Source organism: Myzus persicae, unplaced genomic scaffold (assembly GCF_001856785.1).
Source record: "Myzus persicae strain clone G006 unplaced genomic scaffold, MPER_G0061.0, whole genome shotgun sequence".
Classification (NCBI taxonomy): domain Eukaryota; kingdom Metazoa; phylum Arthropoda; class Insecta; order Hemiptera; family Aphididae; genus Myzus; species Myzus persicae.
This window is the reverse complement of record NW_019103307.1, coordinates 1-16772: the sequence shown is the minus strand read 5'-3', so window position 1 is coordinate 16772 and position 16772 is coordinate 1. Positions and strand designations below refer to the sequence as shown.

The 16772-nt window shown below is 28.5% G+C and overlaps 1 protein-coding gene across 1 annotated transcript; it reads left to right on the top strand.

The window, feature by feature from the left end:
• Window positions 1–4392: 4392 nt before the first annotated feature.
• On the top strand, window positions 4393–14230 carry LOC111034224 (cytochrome P450 4C1-like). Its single transcript, XM_022315337.1, has 11 exons — window positions 4393–5000; window positions 7031–7137; window positions 8410–8500; window positions 10181–10372; window positions 10550–10619; window positions 10718–10844; window positions 10939–10999; window positions 11083–11264; window positions 12193–12361; window positions 12511–12690; window positions 13791–14230. The coding sequence occupies exons 1-11, from the start codon at window positions 4787–4789 to the stop codon at window positions 13976–13978; spliced, it is 1581 nt and encodes a 526-aa protein (XP_022171029.1). The 5' UTR covers window positions 4393–4786; the 3' UTR covers window positions 13979–14230.
• The last annotated feature ends 2542 nt before the right edge of the window (window positions 14231–16772 follow it).

Genomic DNA, 16772 nt, shown 5'->3' with positions numbered 1-16772 from the left:
GTATAATTTGGACCAATTTTGTTCGATATAACTCTACATACTTTATTTAATCGTGACGATGAATAAATATTTCAAAAAATTGTTCAAATATCAATACAACTATGTACATAACATTTTTTTAATCTCATTAAAATTAGAACAAGTTTTAAATACTTATGAAAATATTATCAATACCTTATCATACAAAATCCATGCCTTTCATATTATAATGATGTAGTACATAGGTCATCAACCCATAGGCCGCCTTGTCATTATTTAAGGACGGCTAGGTTATATTTAACGTACACATTTAAATTTTTATATAATGTAAGTATTTAATAATTTGCTAAAAAATATAAAAATATAAAATAATGTTAAAATATATTAAATAATGGTCATAAGTGTAATTTCTCAACAACATATTATTATAATATACATTATTCTATGTAAATTATTGCGTTATTAGGAATATTGGGCAAAGTGTAATATTGTTGTACACTTTGCCCGTAACATGTTATCATTGCCCATCATAATATTCTGTGCACTAAAAATATTTCTCTTTACTCATAACCATAAGTACCGAATAACACGTGGTTGAAGATTGCTGATATTCTTCAGCTGTATGCATTGTAATTTATATATATTTCATTATTAATATGTAAATCAACTCAATAATTTAATAACATATATATACAACTACAATATTTATACTACAACTACTAATCGCTTCCCTGTGAAAAAAATTTTTTTTACTATTTTCATTAAATTAAAATCATTATTTGGTACTCTGGTCGAGGTCTACGGAAGTTAAAAGATGAAGTTTCGGATGTTTTTCAGTATAACCAATATTAGACATATTTTGGTATGTATAGACCCCTCCTCCTCCTCCATAACATTATACAATTGTGTTTTGTGTTTAACTGCCACGAGGCCCTCACAAATATCGCAGTAGAAGAAGCAGAAGAATTTAATATTCGTATTATAAACTTGTGAATAGTCATCTTACTGTCAATGTCCACAAATCAGACTATAATTATAAAGTACGTTTTCTATGTCGCTTGGCATTACATCATGCGACATAGCGATAACACCGACCCCAAGCTTTTAATTCGACAAAATAAAAACGAAACTTGATAATATAATATTATTGTCATTATGTGTATTATGCTAGTCTGCAGTGCATATACGGTGTACATTTTCCTTCCCATCAATTGTGCCAGTAACACTTAACTTGAAAAATTAAATATTTACTCCACCCACATGGGTCACATTGATTAGGTTAGGTTAGGCCTTCTTTAATAAAAACAAATTAACATTAAAACATTTTGTACATTTATTGCGATGACATAGACGATTTTTCATTTTTGTGCTTACTCGGCACGCAATGTGTCGACCAGAAAAATTTGAAAATAAGTCAAATCTGAGAATTTTATTATGAAATCATAATTTCATGAAAACGTCACACCCACATGATTCGTTGTTTCAGTCTTACAAATATAGCAGTACTGATTTTGTGTCGTTAGCTTTAATATTATTGAGTGAATTGACCTATTAAACATTTAAAGGTAAGTTTAATACAAAGGACATCTCTTGGGTATTTATTGATATCATAATAAAAGTGAGGTTTAAAAATAATGTAAAATATAACAATTTTTAAATGCCCATGTAACCAGATCAGCGCTAAGATTCTAGAATTTGAGTACTTATTTGTTTTGCGCAATCGTAATTTTATTTAACAAATTTGCTTCATATTACTTATACTAAAAAGCTAAATCTCTTTTTTTATGTTGCTAATTTTGTATTTTAAAATATTTTTGCACTTTAAGATGTTTTATTTAGGTTTATTTATAATTCTTGAGGTCTTTTTCTTTTCTTGGGGGGAGGGGGCTTTATTTTTTGTAAATTTTTTTTTTAATTAACGTTTATAAAAACAACAACTAGTGATCATACTATTCAATTATCAGAATTCTTCCACACACTGCTATAATGGCCGATGGTCAATTAAATATTTTAAATAATACTGCTTGCCCGGCTTAATCGTAACTAGGTATCGCTTTAAAATTGAAATATCAATTAAACTTATAAGATGCCCTAGCGATAACATTCTTAACTTTAATGTGTATGATAAGGTATAAGGTTTTTATTGATATTGTAATATTTCCTAGGCTGTACACGCGGGGAGGATAAAAGGCTTTCACACCCCATCCACGAAATTTCCTTAAATTACTTAACGTACATTTAACATCAGTTATTTTTAATAATTTAAAATAAAGCTTTATCTATGATCTTTGTAATTATGAAATCGTTGGATAGTTATTTCAATTTTATAGCTAATCAAAATAATTTATTATTAAAATTACACCTTAATGTCTCATTAAAATTAAAATTTCAACTGGGAGATAATATTATAATAATACCAATATATGCATATTATACAAATTTATGTCTGTCAGTAATAATCAATAGGCTCAAAAATTACTGGACCGTTTTCAATGAAAGATCAATAGATTCTTTCAGACTTGGATGGTGTTTGTAACTTTTTTTCAACCTCTATAACTCTATAGGTAGCTAAGGGTAACTCACACGTGCATTATTTCAAATCACTTAAAACGAATTTGTTTTTTTTGATTAGATTGTTACCATTGCAGGTTACATATTATTTTATTATAATTATAATTAGTAAAAATATAAAATAATGCATATTTATAAATAAAAAAAAACAAAAATTTGGTACTTGTAATCTCGGGTGGGACAGCTAGTGTTATAGCAGAGTTCTGATCTTTAGACAGCAGATCATTGATCAATATTTACAATATTATGTTTTGACTCAATTGACATGGAAAATAAACAAAAAACCGTATGGCTTATTCTATACTTATTTTACTGATACCTACGTCAGACACAGATAACAAATTGGAATTTGTTAAGCCAGCGTTTTACTATATTATCATGTAACCTTGAAAACAAGCTCTATCTGATAATTGATTCAAAACACGAATCCTTGAACTTCCGCTTCAACAGTTAAACACGTGTATATATTTCCTATTTTATGCAGTAGTGGCCAACGAAAATCCTCTCATTGGATGTTTTGCGATACATAGGTACTTATTTGCGTTTTTAGTGAAGCCGGTGTATAGATAGTTAATTAATTATTTATTTATTTATTTTAGCTTGGAAAATAATTCAAAAATTGGCATAACTAACCCCGGTCTAAATTTATAATATATTTATTTAAACTATATAAGTAGAACCACCTATTTGAGTAAGTCACAAAATATCGCAAATTTAGATATTGAGTGAAATGTGTTATCAAATGATAGACGGATCATGTGTGAACATTTGCAAAAAAAATATTTAATTTTACCAGTGTAAATAATCAGTATGAAAGAGAAATAAACATGTATCACTGGAAATGTAAAAAGAATTTTTCTTGTTTTCTCAGAATTACCTTTTATAGACTTACATCTTTTCTTAAATAGGTGGTTCAGTTTGAACTCCAACTATAATTATAGTTATAATTTAATTATGTATATTTAATTAATTATATATATTATTATATAACTATAGCTGTCCAGCCTGAAGTTGCCAGTGCAATAATTTGTTTTCTTTTATAAATAATGAATACATATTTCATGCCATATTTTTACCAATTATAATAGTAATATAAAAGTTATCTAACCTAGCCTACCTAGTACACAAAAATCTCAATAATCTTAAGACATCTTTAAGTAAGTACACTTAAAAATTTCAAAACCGGATTTTGAAAAACTGTACATTGTTAAAGGGGAAAAGGCTGTGAGTATGCACCTATTGGACCTATACCTACTATAAACCAGTATTGTTCAGAAGAGTCCTAAAACGAATAGCATGCAGTTTTAATAATGTCTGTCGCCGCCTACCAGTGCCTTTTTTGACTCTCGGCAATTTTGTTGCACGACGTCGTGTGGCAAGTACATAATCAATAATAATTCAACATTGAAAACTTGTCCATAAAACAATGAAAACAAATAACACGTGCGTGATTTCCAATAACACCGGGATTTGTATAGTTGCGAATATGTGGTTTATGATGAAAAAAATGAATCTATCAATAAACAAATACAAACACGTATGCCAAAAACAACAAGCTGATACTTCCTTATACGTCCCAAACGATTTCGTTATCGACCAACCACGATGATTATGTATAACAATAATAATGCGGGACTTATGCGGTACTTCTGGCGCAATCGGATTAAACGCATTTCGATATTGAAATATTCATACAACTAGGACAAAGTCAATAACGATATAATATTATAATATTATATGGGCAATAACATCATACTACTATCGGACATAATATTATCCCCCCACCTCACCTCGAGGCTAGTGTTCCACTCGAGCGCAGAAATTTGTGTGCAGAGTATATATATAGTATACGCGAGTCGAAAATGCGTAAAGGAGCAACGAACACGTGTGTTTTGATTTTTATCTTTTAAACGATATTCCGTTTCGGTATAATATAATATTATAATAAACTATAATAATAATAGTATTAATAATTATATGTGCTGTATATGACGTTTGCGAGTTCACTAGTTATTATCATTACCTACGACGACCCGCGAGGATATCATCGGACCAACTAATTGGCATTTGTGAAACCACTTTCTTCGGTGGAAAAGGAAAGGATTCGATAGGGACTCGAGAACAATTTTGAAATGTTCTGCTGTAGTGCTGTCTGTTCCGTGTTATAGCGAACTGTAGCAAGCCGATCGAATTTCAACGGTCAACTTCCTTTTGAATTTCACGCCTCCTCGTCAAAATGATCTTCTCCAACGTGATTGGAGCCCTGACGTCGGATTCGAACACGCTGTGGATGGCGTTGCTATCACTCGTGGTCCTCGGAGTGTACTTTTTATTTTCCGACAAATTTTCAGAGAACCGTGGAAGACAAATTTCACTGTTGCCGTCGATCACGAAAAGCCAATGGGCCTCGTTGCTTGTGTCGCTAAAACTCGCCAGTTTTGGGCCAAGAGGTACGCACAGTGTTATGTTTTATTTTGTATTCATTATATAGGTGTAATACACGAATGAGTGTGATGTTATGACGCTTTATCGATTTTCGTCGTAAAAACATATAACTTCAAAACAATTTCTAATTAAATAAATATTATAAACCTTGTATTATAACTCTATAACGTATTATTAGTATTGTCACTTATGATAACTATCTATGCAGAACGATCTACTTTCAGAATTTTTACCCCATTTTTTCCTTTAATAATAAATGTATTCAAATTCTGAATTTTGTAAGTATACATACAATGTTTAATATAGGTGTCCTTTGGTGATAAAAACTCCATTTTTTTAAACTAGGACCGCCATTTTTTCACTTCAGTTATTAAGAAAATGATTAATTTTTTAAAATTTTTTTAAGGCTTTCAGTTAAATTAACTTGGTGTACTAAGAATAATACATTCCTCATTCTTTATAATAGGTTTAGAAGTTATGAGAGCTATATGATATGATTTTAAAATGATAGTAGTTACAAATATTTATTAATATTAAACTATTAACAATTTAACATCTATGATAGTCTTTGAAAATAGCAAAAAACAGCAAAAAGTTTATAGTTAATATTTAAAAAAAAAATTTGTCTCACCCCCAGACACTCCTTTAATGATATAAATAAAATCTGAGTTATTTAAAATAATAAGATATTATAATTTTTAATAGCGAAGGTGGCAGGCATAAACAAAAAAGGTCAAGTAAAGTAATTTTCCAAGGAACTTAACTAATTTAATTTACACTTGAAATAACTTAGCTTTTCTCGGTTTTTACAGTAATCCATCAAATGTTTCGTTTTTATATTTTGTAAATATTAATATGAAAATTAAAATTAAAATAATCCAATACTAAAATGGTACAAATATTTTTGCTAATTGTTTTGATAAAATAATATTGTATATAAACATTAGTAGATTATAAAGGCTTTACATTTTATGCCCTTAAATTTCCATCTGATATAAAAAAGTTAATATTTTTTAAATTATTAATTGATATGTTTATAATTAAAATTTTTAATAATCATGTTAAGGAAAATAGGTATACCTAAACACTGCACATCATGATACAAATTCAACAAAATTGTTTATTATAATTTAGGAAATTAGAATGAACGCAATTACTCTGTGCCTGGTAAATATACCTAGTAATTAAAAAAAGTAGAGTAATTTTTTTAAACTGAGTAAAGTTAATATATTTATCCATACCTAACTTTTAACTTGTCGAGTTTAATTTATGATTAATTTGTTAACAGTTAATTTCCAACTTATCGATCTAACCTAACCTAACCTAACCTTTACTTAATTAATTATATTCATTAATTTTCCAACCTTTATCTATTAAACATTAAGTAAAAAATGTCAACATTATAATTTGCAAAGGTCATAATTTTTAAAGTATAAAATGCGGTTGAATATACAAAATATTTCGTGAATACATAATATACATAGACGGTATAACTACCCCTAAAAACTCTCACAGCTATTGAGTGTTTATGTATTACAGCCACAAGCTCGTAAAGAACGGACCAGAAACAATTTTTTTTTTTTTGATTACTGTGAAGGTGAAACCAAAAAAATCATTAATATTCCTTTCGGGAACATCTGAGATGGAGGTCTATTGATTACTGTCATAACTTCAAATGTATTCTTTTATATTGTTCTAATTGTTTATAAACGCTGAACAAAACTGCGGTTCAAAAATAATATGATATTAATTATGAGGTATATTATAATATTATTATTTATTTAATTTAATTATTTAACGGACATAAGCCCAATGGAACAGTACGGTCGTATACACAGTAACTGCGTAACTACACATTGGTGTTGATATACTATAGTCTACAACACTCTAAAAGAATTAACAACAATATTAAACAATAATAAAATATACGAATCAATCTAAAGTACACGGCGTTAGGTTTAGATAAAAACACGACATAATTGTATTTCGACTGTACAGTTGCTTGTAATAATAGGTTCCATGATTTATTTTACAGATATTTTGCCGTTTTTCGACAACGTTATCAAAAAATATGGGTCGCTGATTCACTTTAAAATCATAGCACGTCATTATATTATCATAAACGATCCGGACGATATAAAGGTATATCCGTCGTAATAACAATATATTTTATAATAATATAACATTGGTATAGGTATACTATAACCTTAAATTCTTAAAGACCAGATTTATATAGCCTTAAAACACCTAAAATATGAAGCTAATATTCTCTAAAAAACCTTCAAATATTCTCATTATATTCTCTTAAAAATTTTTAAAAATATTCAAAATAATCAATAACCATAAATGTATGATTTAATATGCATTTTTTTTTTTAATGATGTTTCCACATTTTAATAGTGATTGGTATATACTTGAGTATTAAAATGAAATACTATTTAACTTCAGCAAGAGTGGTAATTTAATATAAATAAAATAGTATAATATTAAAACATTAAAACAATATTTTTTTGTATATTTTAATTAAAAGTTGTATTAAACACTAGTCACAATATGAAAAAATAACAAATAATTATGTACATTAAAACATAATATTTCAAAACAAATTATTAAACAATAGGACGGTAATCCTTAAATAATAATTATTTAAGTGTAGTTTACACTTACATAATGGAATTGCACTAAGGTAACTAGGAAAATTGACTGATTTTTTAATTTGTTCATTTTAAACTCTAACAATCAACCTACACATAAAAATATGTAATTTCAAAAATTGAATAGTGTAAAACAAAATTTGGACGTTTGAATTTTGAATATTTGATAACGCATACGTTTACAGTGTGAAAACAACTGCAGATTAACCAACATGTTTAGTGAACGGCAAGGAAACTTATATAGTAAAGTCTGCTTATGCTAAAAGCATATAACACTATGTTTCTTTATATCAAAATGACAAAAAAAATTTTAATTTTAAAAAATTTTCCTGGTACCTTAATATTAAAATTAACAATAAATAAATATTTTTCTCACAATTTACAAAATATTCCAAAATATGCTTAATAAGTTATATATTCCCTAACCCAAGAAATATTCTCAAATATGCAAAAAAATCTTTTTACTACGAACTTAGACTTGATCGAATCGTCCACATTTTTTACTATCATAAGTTAGGTAGATATTAGATCCAGTAACGATGTGTAAAAAAATAAAAATCCAGTATTTACGTCTATAAGTAATGCTCAGATACAGCTATTGTAGCCTCTAGATCACAGTAGGTAATCAATTTGTAGTAAACCTAGCTACCTAGTGCTTAATACCTATATGTTTGATTTGTAGTAATATTATTCCGCGTTGTTAAATGTCACGTGCTTGTATAATAATAATATATATACATATATATACGTAATATTATAGGTACTGCTGTCGAGCGTACAACATATTACGAAAGGTCCTGATTACGAGATGCTTGAACCGTGGTTGAACAAAGGGTTACTGACCAGCACTGGTACGTATATTATTATTGTTGTTATAAGCACACTTCCGTCGTTGTAATATAGGTATACGCATTATATGCGCTTAAAACAGTTTAGTATACTCCGGTTTTTCAAGAAAGAAATCGGTTCCGTAAAACCAAAATTTAAATTTCAGGTTTCCGTAAAATATAATAATTCCTTGAGTTTTTATTGGCTAGTTCGTTTTTGATATTTAACGTGTTTTATGTCTTTTCACCTCCAATTTTCAACATTGGGTGTGTGGTAGAAAATTAGATTATATAGATATTTTTTGAGGTCCAAAGTAAAAAAATTTCAAGTAGGTACCTATACTTTTCAAAATATTTGGGAAAACAAAAAAAAATGAGGAAAAACGGAGAATTTTTGCACCAAAATTAATTACAAATTATATTTCGTTTTTTTAGAGTGTAAGAATAACGATTTTAGTTCACATAAGGATTTTGTATTACACAGAATTACATTAAAATGCACGGTTTTTTGGTATAGTCGGGTGAATGAAAAGTGGCCGCTGGCAATATGATAGGAACGTTTTTTTTTTCGATAAGCCGCGGGTTCTCAAAGTGGATCACGTAAAGCGCGTAATTGCATTATGATTAATAATTAAAATGAGCGCGTTTTTTTCCATAATTTTGCGGTACAATGATAAAAATTCACCGCTAGGCGCGTAAGCATCAGAGGCCACTTTTCATTCACCCGACTATAACAATAATTCAACCTACCCATCATATTACAAATAACAAAATTAATTAAATTAATAGCAATACCTATTATTTATTAATAAATCTTCAAATATACTTAATACCTAATATAGGCCGACAAAGTGTCAGACCAAAATTCGGAATCTTCGCTTAGAATCAATTTTCGTATGTATATTGTCATTATGAGTTATTATTTAATTCAAACGTATACATACAACATACATTACAGTGATTTACTCAATAACAAGGTACCTACTCTCGAAACCTATTACTGTACAAGAGAGCAGTTACCAACATTCCCCCCTGTTTTTACTTAGATCCGGATTCATGTTGTTACTTACAGAAATATACGCCAACACAATATCACGTGATTAAAAATTGCAGACCGTTCGGAAAAACATATGATTTAACCTAACCTTGTAAATTACAACATAAGATAAATCTGATTATAATACTGAAAATATATTTGACATAATTTTCAAATTACCTTAGCTAATTTTATTGATTTGAGGAAAAAATGTTGTATTTACCTAATTATTTCTCGGAATAAATTTAATTAGTTATTTTTCACGAACTCTCAGTAGTTGTGTAATTACGTGGTATTGCAGTGACATTTGCGAATCCTGATATACTCGAACATACAATTAATACATTGAAATTTAATTCGTAATAAATATTGTATGTACTACATCACTAGCTAATAATTTATGAAACAGTTAAAAATATATTTAAAAATGTTAAAAATGCCTGAAGAAGCAATAATTTCTAGTAATTGAAGTATAATTATTATTGTTCAACAACACATAAACTTAATATAGAATAATATTAAATAATAATAATAATAATAGTTTTAATTTTATAATATATAAAATTACTCCGTAAGTAAATTTATTTTTAACACCTGAGACTTTATTTATGAGCATTATTAAAAAAATGTATACAACAATTTAATCCATACGATAAGTCGTTTTGCAGATAATAAATGGCATTCTAGAAGAAAGCTGTTGACCAACACTTTTCATTTTAAAATATTGGAAACTTACATGCCGTCGCTTAATAAGCACTCCCGTTCATTGGTCAAAAATCTAATCAACGCGTCAGACAACGGAAAATCCATAGCGGATATCGACTCCCATGTAACTCTTTGTGCTTTAGACATAGTGTGCGGTAAGTCTTCACTTAGACGTGGATGTGTTTAGGATTTATTTCATGATTTACACCAATTAGACTAACAATGAAATTCTGGATTTAAAATGCAATAAAAAATAAAAATAATGTAGCTCTAACGCTTAATGTCATATAAATACTATAATACTTTTGTTTTCACGTGTGGTATTTGTACAGAAACAATTATGGGTGTAAATTTGAGGAGTCAAGAGGGTAAATCGATGGATTATGTTAAAGCAATCAAAAAGTAAGTACACCTTGTACCATGGCATGGTACAATATATGCATTGTATATTTGTCACGTTAATTGTTAGTATTTTAATTCTTCTTATATGTTTTCTGCAGTGTCAGTCAGATACTGATCAAGCGTATTTTTACGTTTTGGTATTGGAACGAAATAGTTTTCAACCTCAGTAGCCTCGGCAGAGATTTTCGTAAATCCTTAAAGTTACTACACGATTTCACCGAAAATGTAACCACCAGACATACTTTTTTTAAACATAATATTATGTATATTATTTTATTTTAGCGTACATATAACGAGTTTTTTTTAAAATACAATTTAGGTCATACGGGAGAGACGGAAAATATTAGAAAACGTAGAACAAAATAAACCCGATGAAAACGGTAAGACCAAAATATTGAAGGAATTATAAGTAGGTTGATATTTCGTATTGAATTGGTAATCGAATTTTGAGTATCGCTTGCAGGAAAGAAACGGATATATTCGTTTTTGGACCTTCTTGTCGGTGTTTCCGAGGAAAACCCTGGTGCAATGACTGATAAAGATATACGAGAAGAAGTGGACACGTTTCTTTTCGAAGGCCATGACACGTCTTCAATAGCCATTACAATGGCTATAATTCATTTGGGGCTCGATCAAAACATGCAAGTAAGTAAAACTATAAAAATATTATATACAAAATATTATCAACGCATTCCTTCTCATTATCATCATAATAAGACAGTAAGACACTTATTATTTCAAAAACGATAAACTTTTTCAAAAATATTCTCTACAATCTACATCATTTAAGTAATCATTAAATTACATTTATTTTATCTAAAAAAATACATTTTTACTATTTTTTTTTTAATCATAAATTCATATCATACATTTTTAATTCCTTATTTAGGACAGTTAGTTTATGAGTTAAAAGTATTTAAAGTTTATATGAGTGGAGTGATACAGGAGTAAGGAGACTCCAAAAAATGTTGGTCCACTATACTCTGATCGTCTATACTCAAAATACTTATAACTTACTATAACTAATAAACTTCTTGTCCAAATATTGATTTTTATAGATCGGAATCGGAAATAATACGAATAATATTCTACTTAAGAATATTAATTTTAAAATGGATACTGTCATGCAAAAAAAGTAAAAACTTAAGACATTGTAAACAATTTTGTTTTGTAACGACTAAAAATGATATAAAAGAAAATTTTAAAAGCGTTGGTATTTTCTGAAATAAAGAAATGTCTAACGTTAAACGAATCACTTCATATGATATGTTTTCTTCATTTCATATAAAATATAATGCTCGTAAGGTAGCCAAAGTTTTCAATTCGAAATTCGATATTTTTATTCATTTTTCTACGAAAAAATAAATGTTCTAATGGATTTATATCCTCTCGATAAACGAACAAATAACAGTTTGAAATCTATAATTTTACTATTGTTGCTCGTTGTTTTTTATAACCGTAAGCTAAAAGTCGACACCAAAAGTCATGATTGCGCATTTATGCATATGACAGCTGTAATTTTTTTTGCGAACAAACGACGACGTATTTTAATTCAATTTTTGATGTCAAACAGAATTTGGTCAGAGACGAGCTTTGCGAAATATTCGGCGACAGCGACCGGGACGCAACAATGGAAGACCTCAAAGCGATGACAAATTTAGAAAGAGTGATAAAAGAGACAATGAGACTTTATCCGAGTGTGACGGGTATCACGAGAACCCTCAAAGAGCCGCTCCGCCTCGGTACGTGTACAATATTATTATGTATAATTTAGCTCAAAGAGTCTATCTTTTAATTACATTCGTTACTCGCTAAATACGATTTAATTGCGTCGAGCCATAAACGCTGTTAGCGTACGAGAAATAATTTTGTAATAAATGGAATGTTTCAGACAAGTATACGATACCTTCTAAATCGGTGATGGTCGTCGTCCCTCATCTATTGCACCGCGACGAAAACATCTATCCCAATCCGGAACAGTTCGATCCCGACCGATTTTTGCCCGAACAGTGCAACGGACGCCATCCTTACGCATACATACCGTTCAGCGCCGGCCCCAGAAATTGTATAGGTAATAACACTAATAACTATGGCTGTGAAGTTTGTGCTTAGGGTTGCCAACTTTTAATTTACTGGGCCAAGACCGAGAAAAGAAAAAAAGGTTATCACTTTCCATGAATTTTTATTTAATATTTCATTACGGCTAACGTACATAAATACTAAAAATACCACTATGGTACGTCATAATATATACACAAGTCTGAAGTCATTAATTTGTTGACAGCAATATCTGATACCCAATTTCACAAGAACTATAAAATATAATTCCGTGTAATATGGCTCAGTCGATTTAAAAACGGCTGTTTAGAACCGTGGCAGAAGACCGTTCGGACTCCGCAGTGTAGCCATTCTGCCAGCGCCAGGCCCTTAAGGTCAGCCCGAGACATCCTCCTAAAAAGTCAATGGAAGAGAAATACTCAAATACTGGCCGGTTGGCAACCCTATATGTGTTAGGAAAGCTTTGTTCACCGCAGTGATCTAAAAATAATGCATTTTCTACAAATGAACAGCCCTATAGTAATAATTAATAATCAAGACTGAGATTGTTATAAGCTTTTTTTATGGTATCTAAAAAGTTTGGGTTATAACCACTTATAAGGCATAATATTCAAAGTACATAACCCGATTCAGACATTAAACCATGGATCTTAAAATTTGAAATTATATTTTGCATTTTTATTCACATTATTCCGATTTTTTTTAGTTCAAGGACATTAATAGTTGTATTGACGCTCAATCATTTCTTTGTTTGTAAATAACATGGAAATATGTTTTTTAAATATTGTTCTTCGGTGGATTTTAAGACCCTTTTTTAAAAACCACTCAACATCAAATTAAGAACTAATAATAGTTGTTGGTATTTTGTTTTTGTGCATAATAAATATTAAGGTAATTTTTTTAATTTTAGGGCATATTTTAATGCCATTTTTAGGTCATTAAAAAATCTTTGTCCTCGTTATAATATTATAGCTTTTAAATGGTGGAGCAATGCCTTGACAGACGAACGAATTTCGACCGATCGTATAATATTATGCACAACGCTTTTCGATTACTATAACTTATAAGAAATCCGTTTCAAATAAGTTATTTACTTACACCAATGAATTACAGGCCAGAAGTTTGCCATGTACCAGATGAAAACAGTATTATCCACGATTTTGAGGTACACGATTGTAGAGACGTTGGGGACGCAACAGAGCATCGTCATCAGCACACAGTTGATAATGAGAGCGGATTACTTGCCCAGTGTAAAAATAACTCCAATCTCCAACACAAATTTCGCAAGTCATATATTGTAATATATGGCATACATATAATAAATAAGTTAACTATTAATAATATCATCATAATAATTTAATCTAAGTGTAAATATCGTGTAATTACATAACTATACATATTTTGCATATAACGCAATACATTTTTTGTTTTTTATAATTATAATAATCTGCATGGGTGCAACTATGCATGGGTTTGGTTCAGACCAAATATTATATATATTTTATGTATCATATATTATGTTGGATAATAATAAATTATCGTCACAAAAAGTATTTTTCTTCGATATAAAGTAAACAATTGGCTGTGTAAATGAATACACTGCAAAACTATTTTTTTTTTTGTATACTTACTATTTTATTAAAAAATATTATTTTAAATATTTTTTTCCATTACGTTACATAGTCACTACATCCTTTTAAACGTGTGTTATTTCCTAAGTATGTAATTATATTGTTATTACATACATACTAAATATTAATTAGCGTGAATTTCCATATTTTATCTTATTTCATTTCACAATGTTGGTAGGTACTAAAATAATTATTTATAGTTTATTTCATAATAACGGTGTTTTTCCTTTGCATGTCAAAACAAATCATTTCCTCAGTAATTATAATGAATCACAATGTCTAAAGCAGGTAGTGTTTTAAGCTCTTTATTTATTTTCATTTATTTATACCTTTAAATTTAAGTCTATAATCAAAAATAACATCAAGATATTTAATGCTACCCACTTTACTTAAAGGTACACGATTACATGTATGCTTTAAATATTTGCAGTTATATACTTAAATGTATTAGCTCAAATAAGAGATAGATCTGAACAAGTATTTATAATTTTATTAATATTAAATATAATTTACTTAGACTTATTTAAATTAAGTTGTTAATTATTATTATCCTACCAACATTTAACATTATTAAAGTATTTATTAGTCATTCTCATCAAAAACTCATTCCTCATCATTTTTATGTCTCAACAAAACACCGTGTCGTCAGCATAACAATACATTTCTGCATCTAAATTTATATATAAAAGGTATTTACATATATTACAAATAGAATAGAACCAAAAACGGTGCTCCAAGGAATTAAAAAAGGAATTATATAATCATCAATGTATTCATTAATTAGTCTAACTTTTCGTGGTTTATTAGAAATAAATGATTTTAGTGAAAGTAGAGCTTTCCTTTTTTACTATAAAAAGATAAAATTTTAGGAGCACTTCATGATGAAAGTTTTTTTAAGTCTAAAAATAAGCCTAGAACCTTAAACTTGTCGTCAAAATTATTATGTAGTTTATTAAAATGAGAAGTTTTTACTAAAGGATCAATATTAAGAATCAGTTAACTGCATATTTGAACGAAAACCATATTGATTGTTATTTAAAAATTGCATTAATCTTATTTTTATTATATGATAAGCTACCATATTAATTATATCCTTAATATTAATATTTACCGCCATTTACCGTTTCACTGTACAATTCAAAATACAATGTGATAATGAAGGATGTGTGCTAGATAGTAACCATAACCCCTTTGATATTATATTATTAAGCATTAAATATTTTACATCTTATTAGTTATTAATATGTTATATATTTTCTTATTGACCATAATATTTCGAACTACCAACTAATTTTCAAAGTGTTTATTACGCGAAAAAACAATTAATTTAAAGTTTAAACACAATACACAAAGTAGGTTATTAAATTATTATTTCATACCAAATACCAATAAATTAAACAATTTCTCTTATTACAATTTTATAACTGTACACCCATACGTTAAAAAATGAATGATGGTTAGATATAACTAAAATATAAGGTGAATATTTATAAAAATTAAAAATACTGTAATAGCTATTTACGGTTAATTTATTAATACCTATAACGAAATAATATTTATAGTTCCATTTAATTTTAATTTAATTGCAATCATATTGTTACATATTATATATTTGTACAACATAATATGTTAATAGTATTATAGTAAATATTTATTTTTATGACCATCTTATAATGTTGCTTCATGTTTCTTCAGGCTCATTAACTTATTCGTTTTATATTATATTTTATGTTTATTTAGTAAAATAAATATAACAATAATTATAGTTAGCACATATATATGGCATGTATTCAGTGAAATAGTAGGATTAATTATTTTGTTTCAAAACATTAACAAATTTAAATACCTAATTAAGACACTGTCTACAGTAGAAGATAATCGTTGTGGATTTAGTCCTAATAAGTCCTATGTTATAAAGTAACTATGTAGGTACTATAGTATTAAGTTACGTCTTATTTTTGCTTATTAGAACCATCATGCCCATCATGGGCAATCACAAATAATTCTAATTTTCGTTTTGTATATCAACGATTTGTGTTTAAATTCGTTTGTCATCATGGTCTAACTAGTGCAAATAATCTAACTTAAGCACAACTTGTCCAGTTCATCTTGGCCTTCGACGAAAGTCGGCTACAGTTAATGGGATACCAAATTATATTAATAAAACAGTGTAGCCACTCGCAGAGTCACAACTCTATACTATGAAAATAACCTATATTTAGTCATTAATACCTAATAAATAATAAATATCATGATTAAATAACCAATACATTAAATGTTAATTCATTATTGTAAATATCTTCTAAATTGGATATTATTCAATGTTTAAATCATATTTCATATTTACATATAATATTTAAGTTGGTATAAGTAGTATGAAATAGCCGGTTCTGGGTCGCTCCACCCTGCTCCACCCTGCTCCACCCCCGCGCCACCACCCTGCTCCACCCTGCTCCACCCCCGC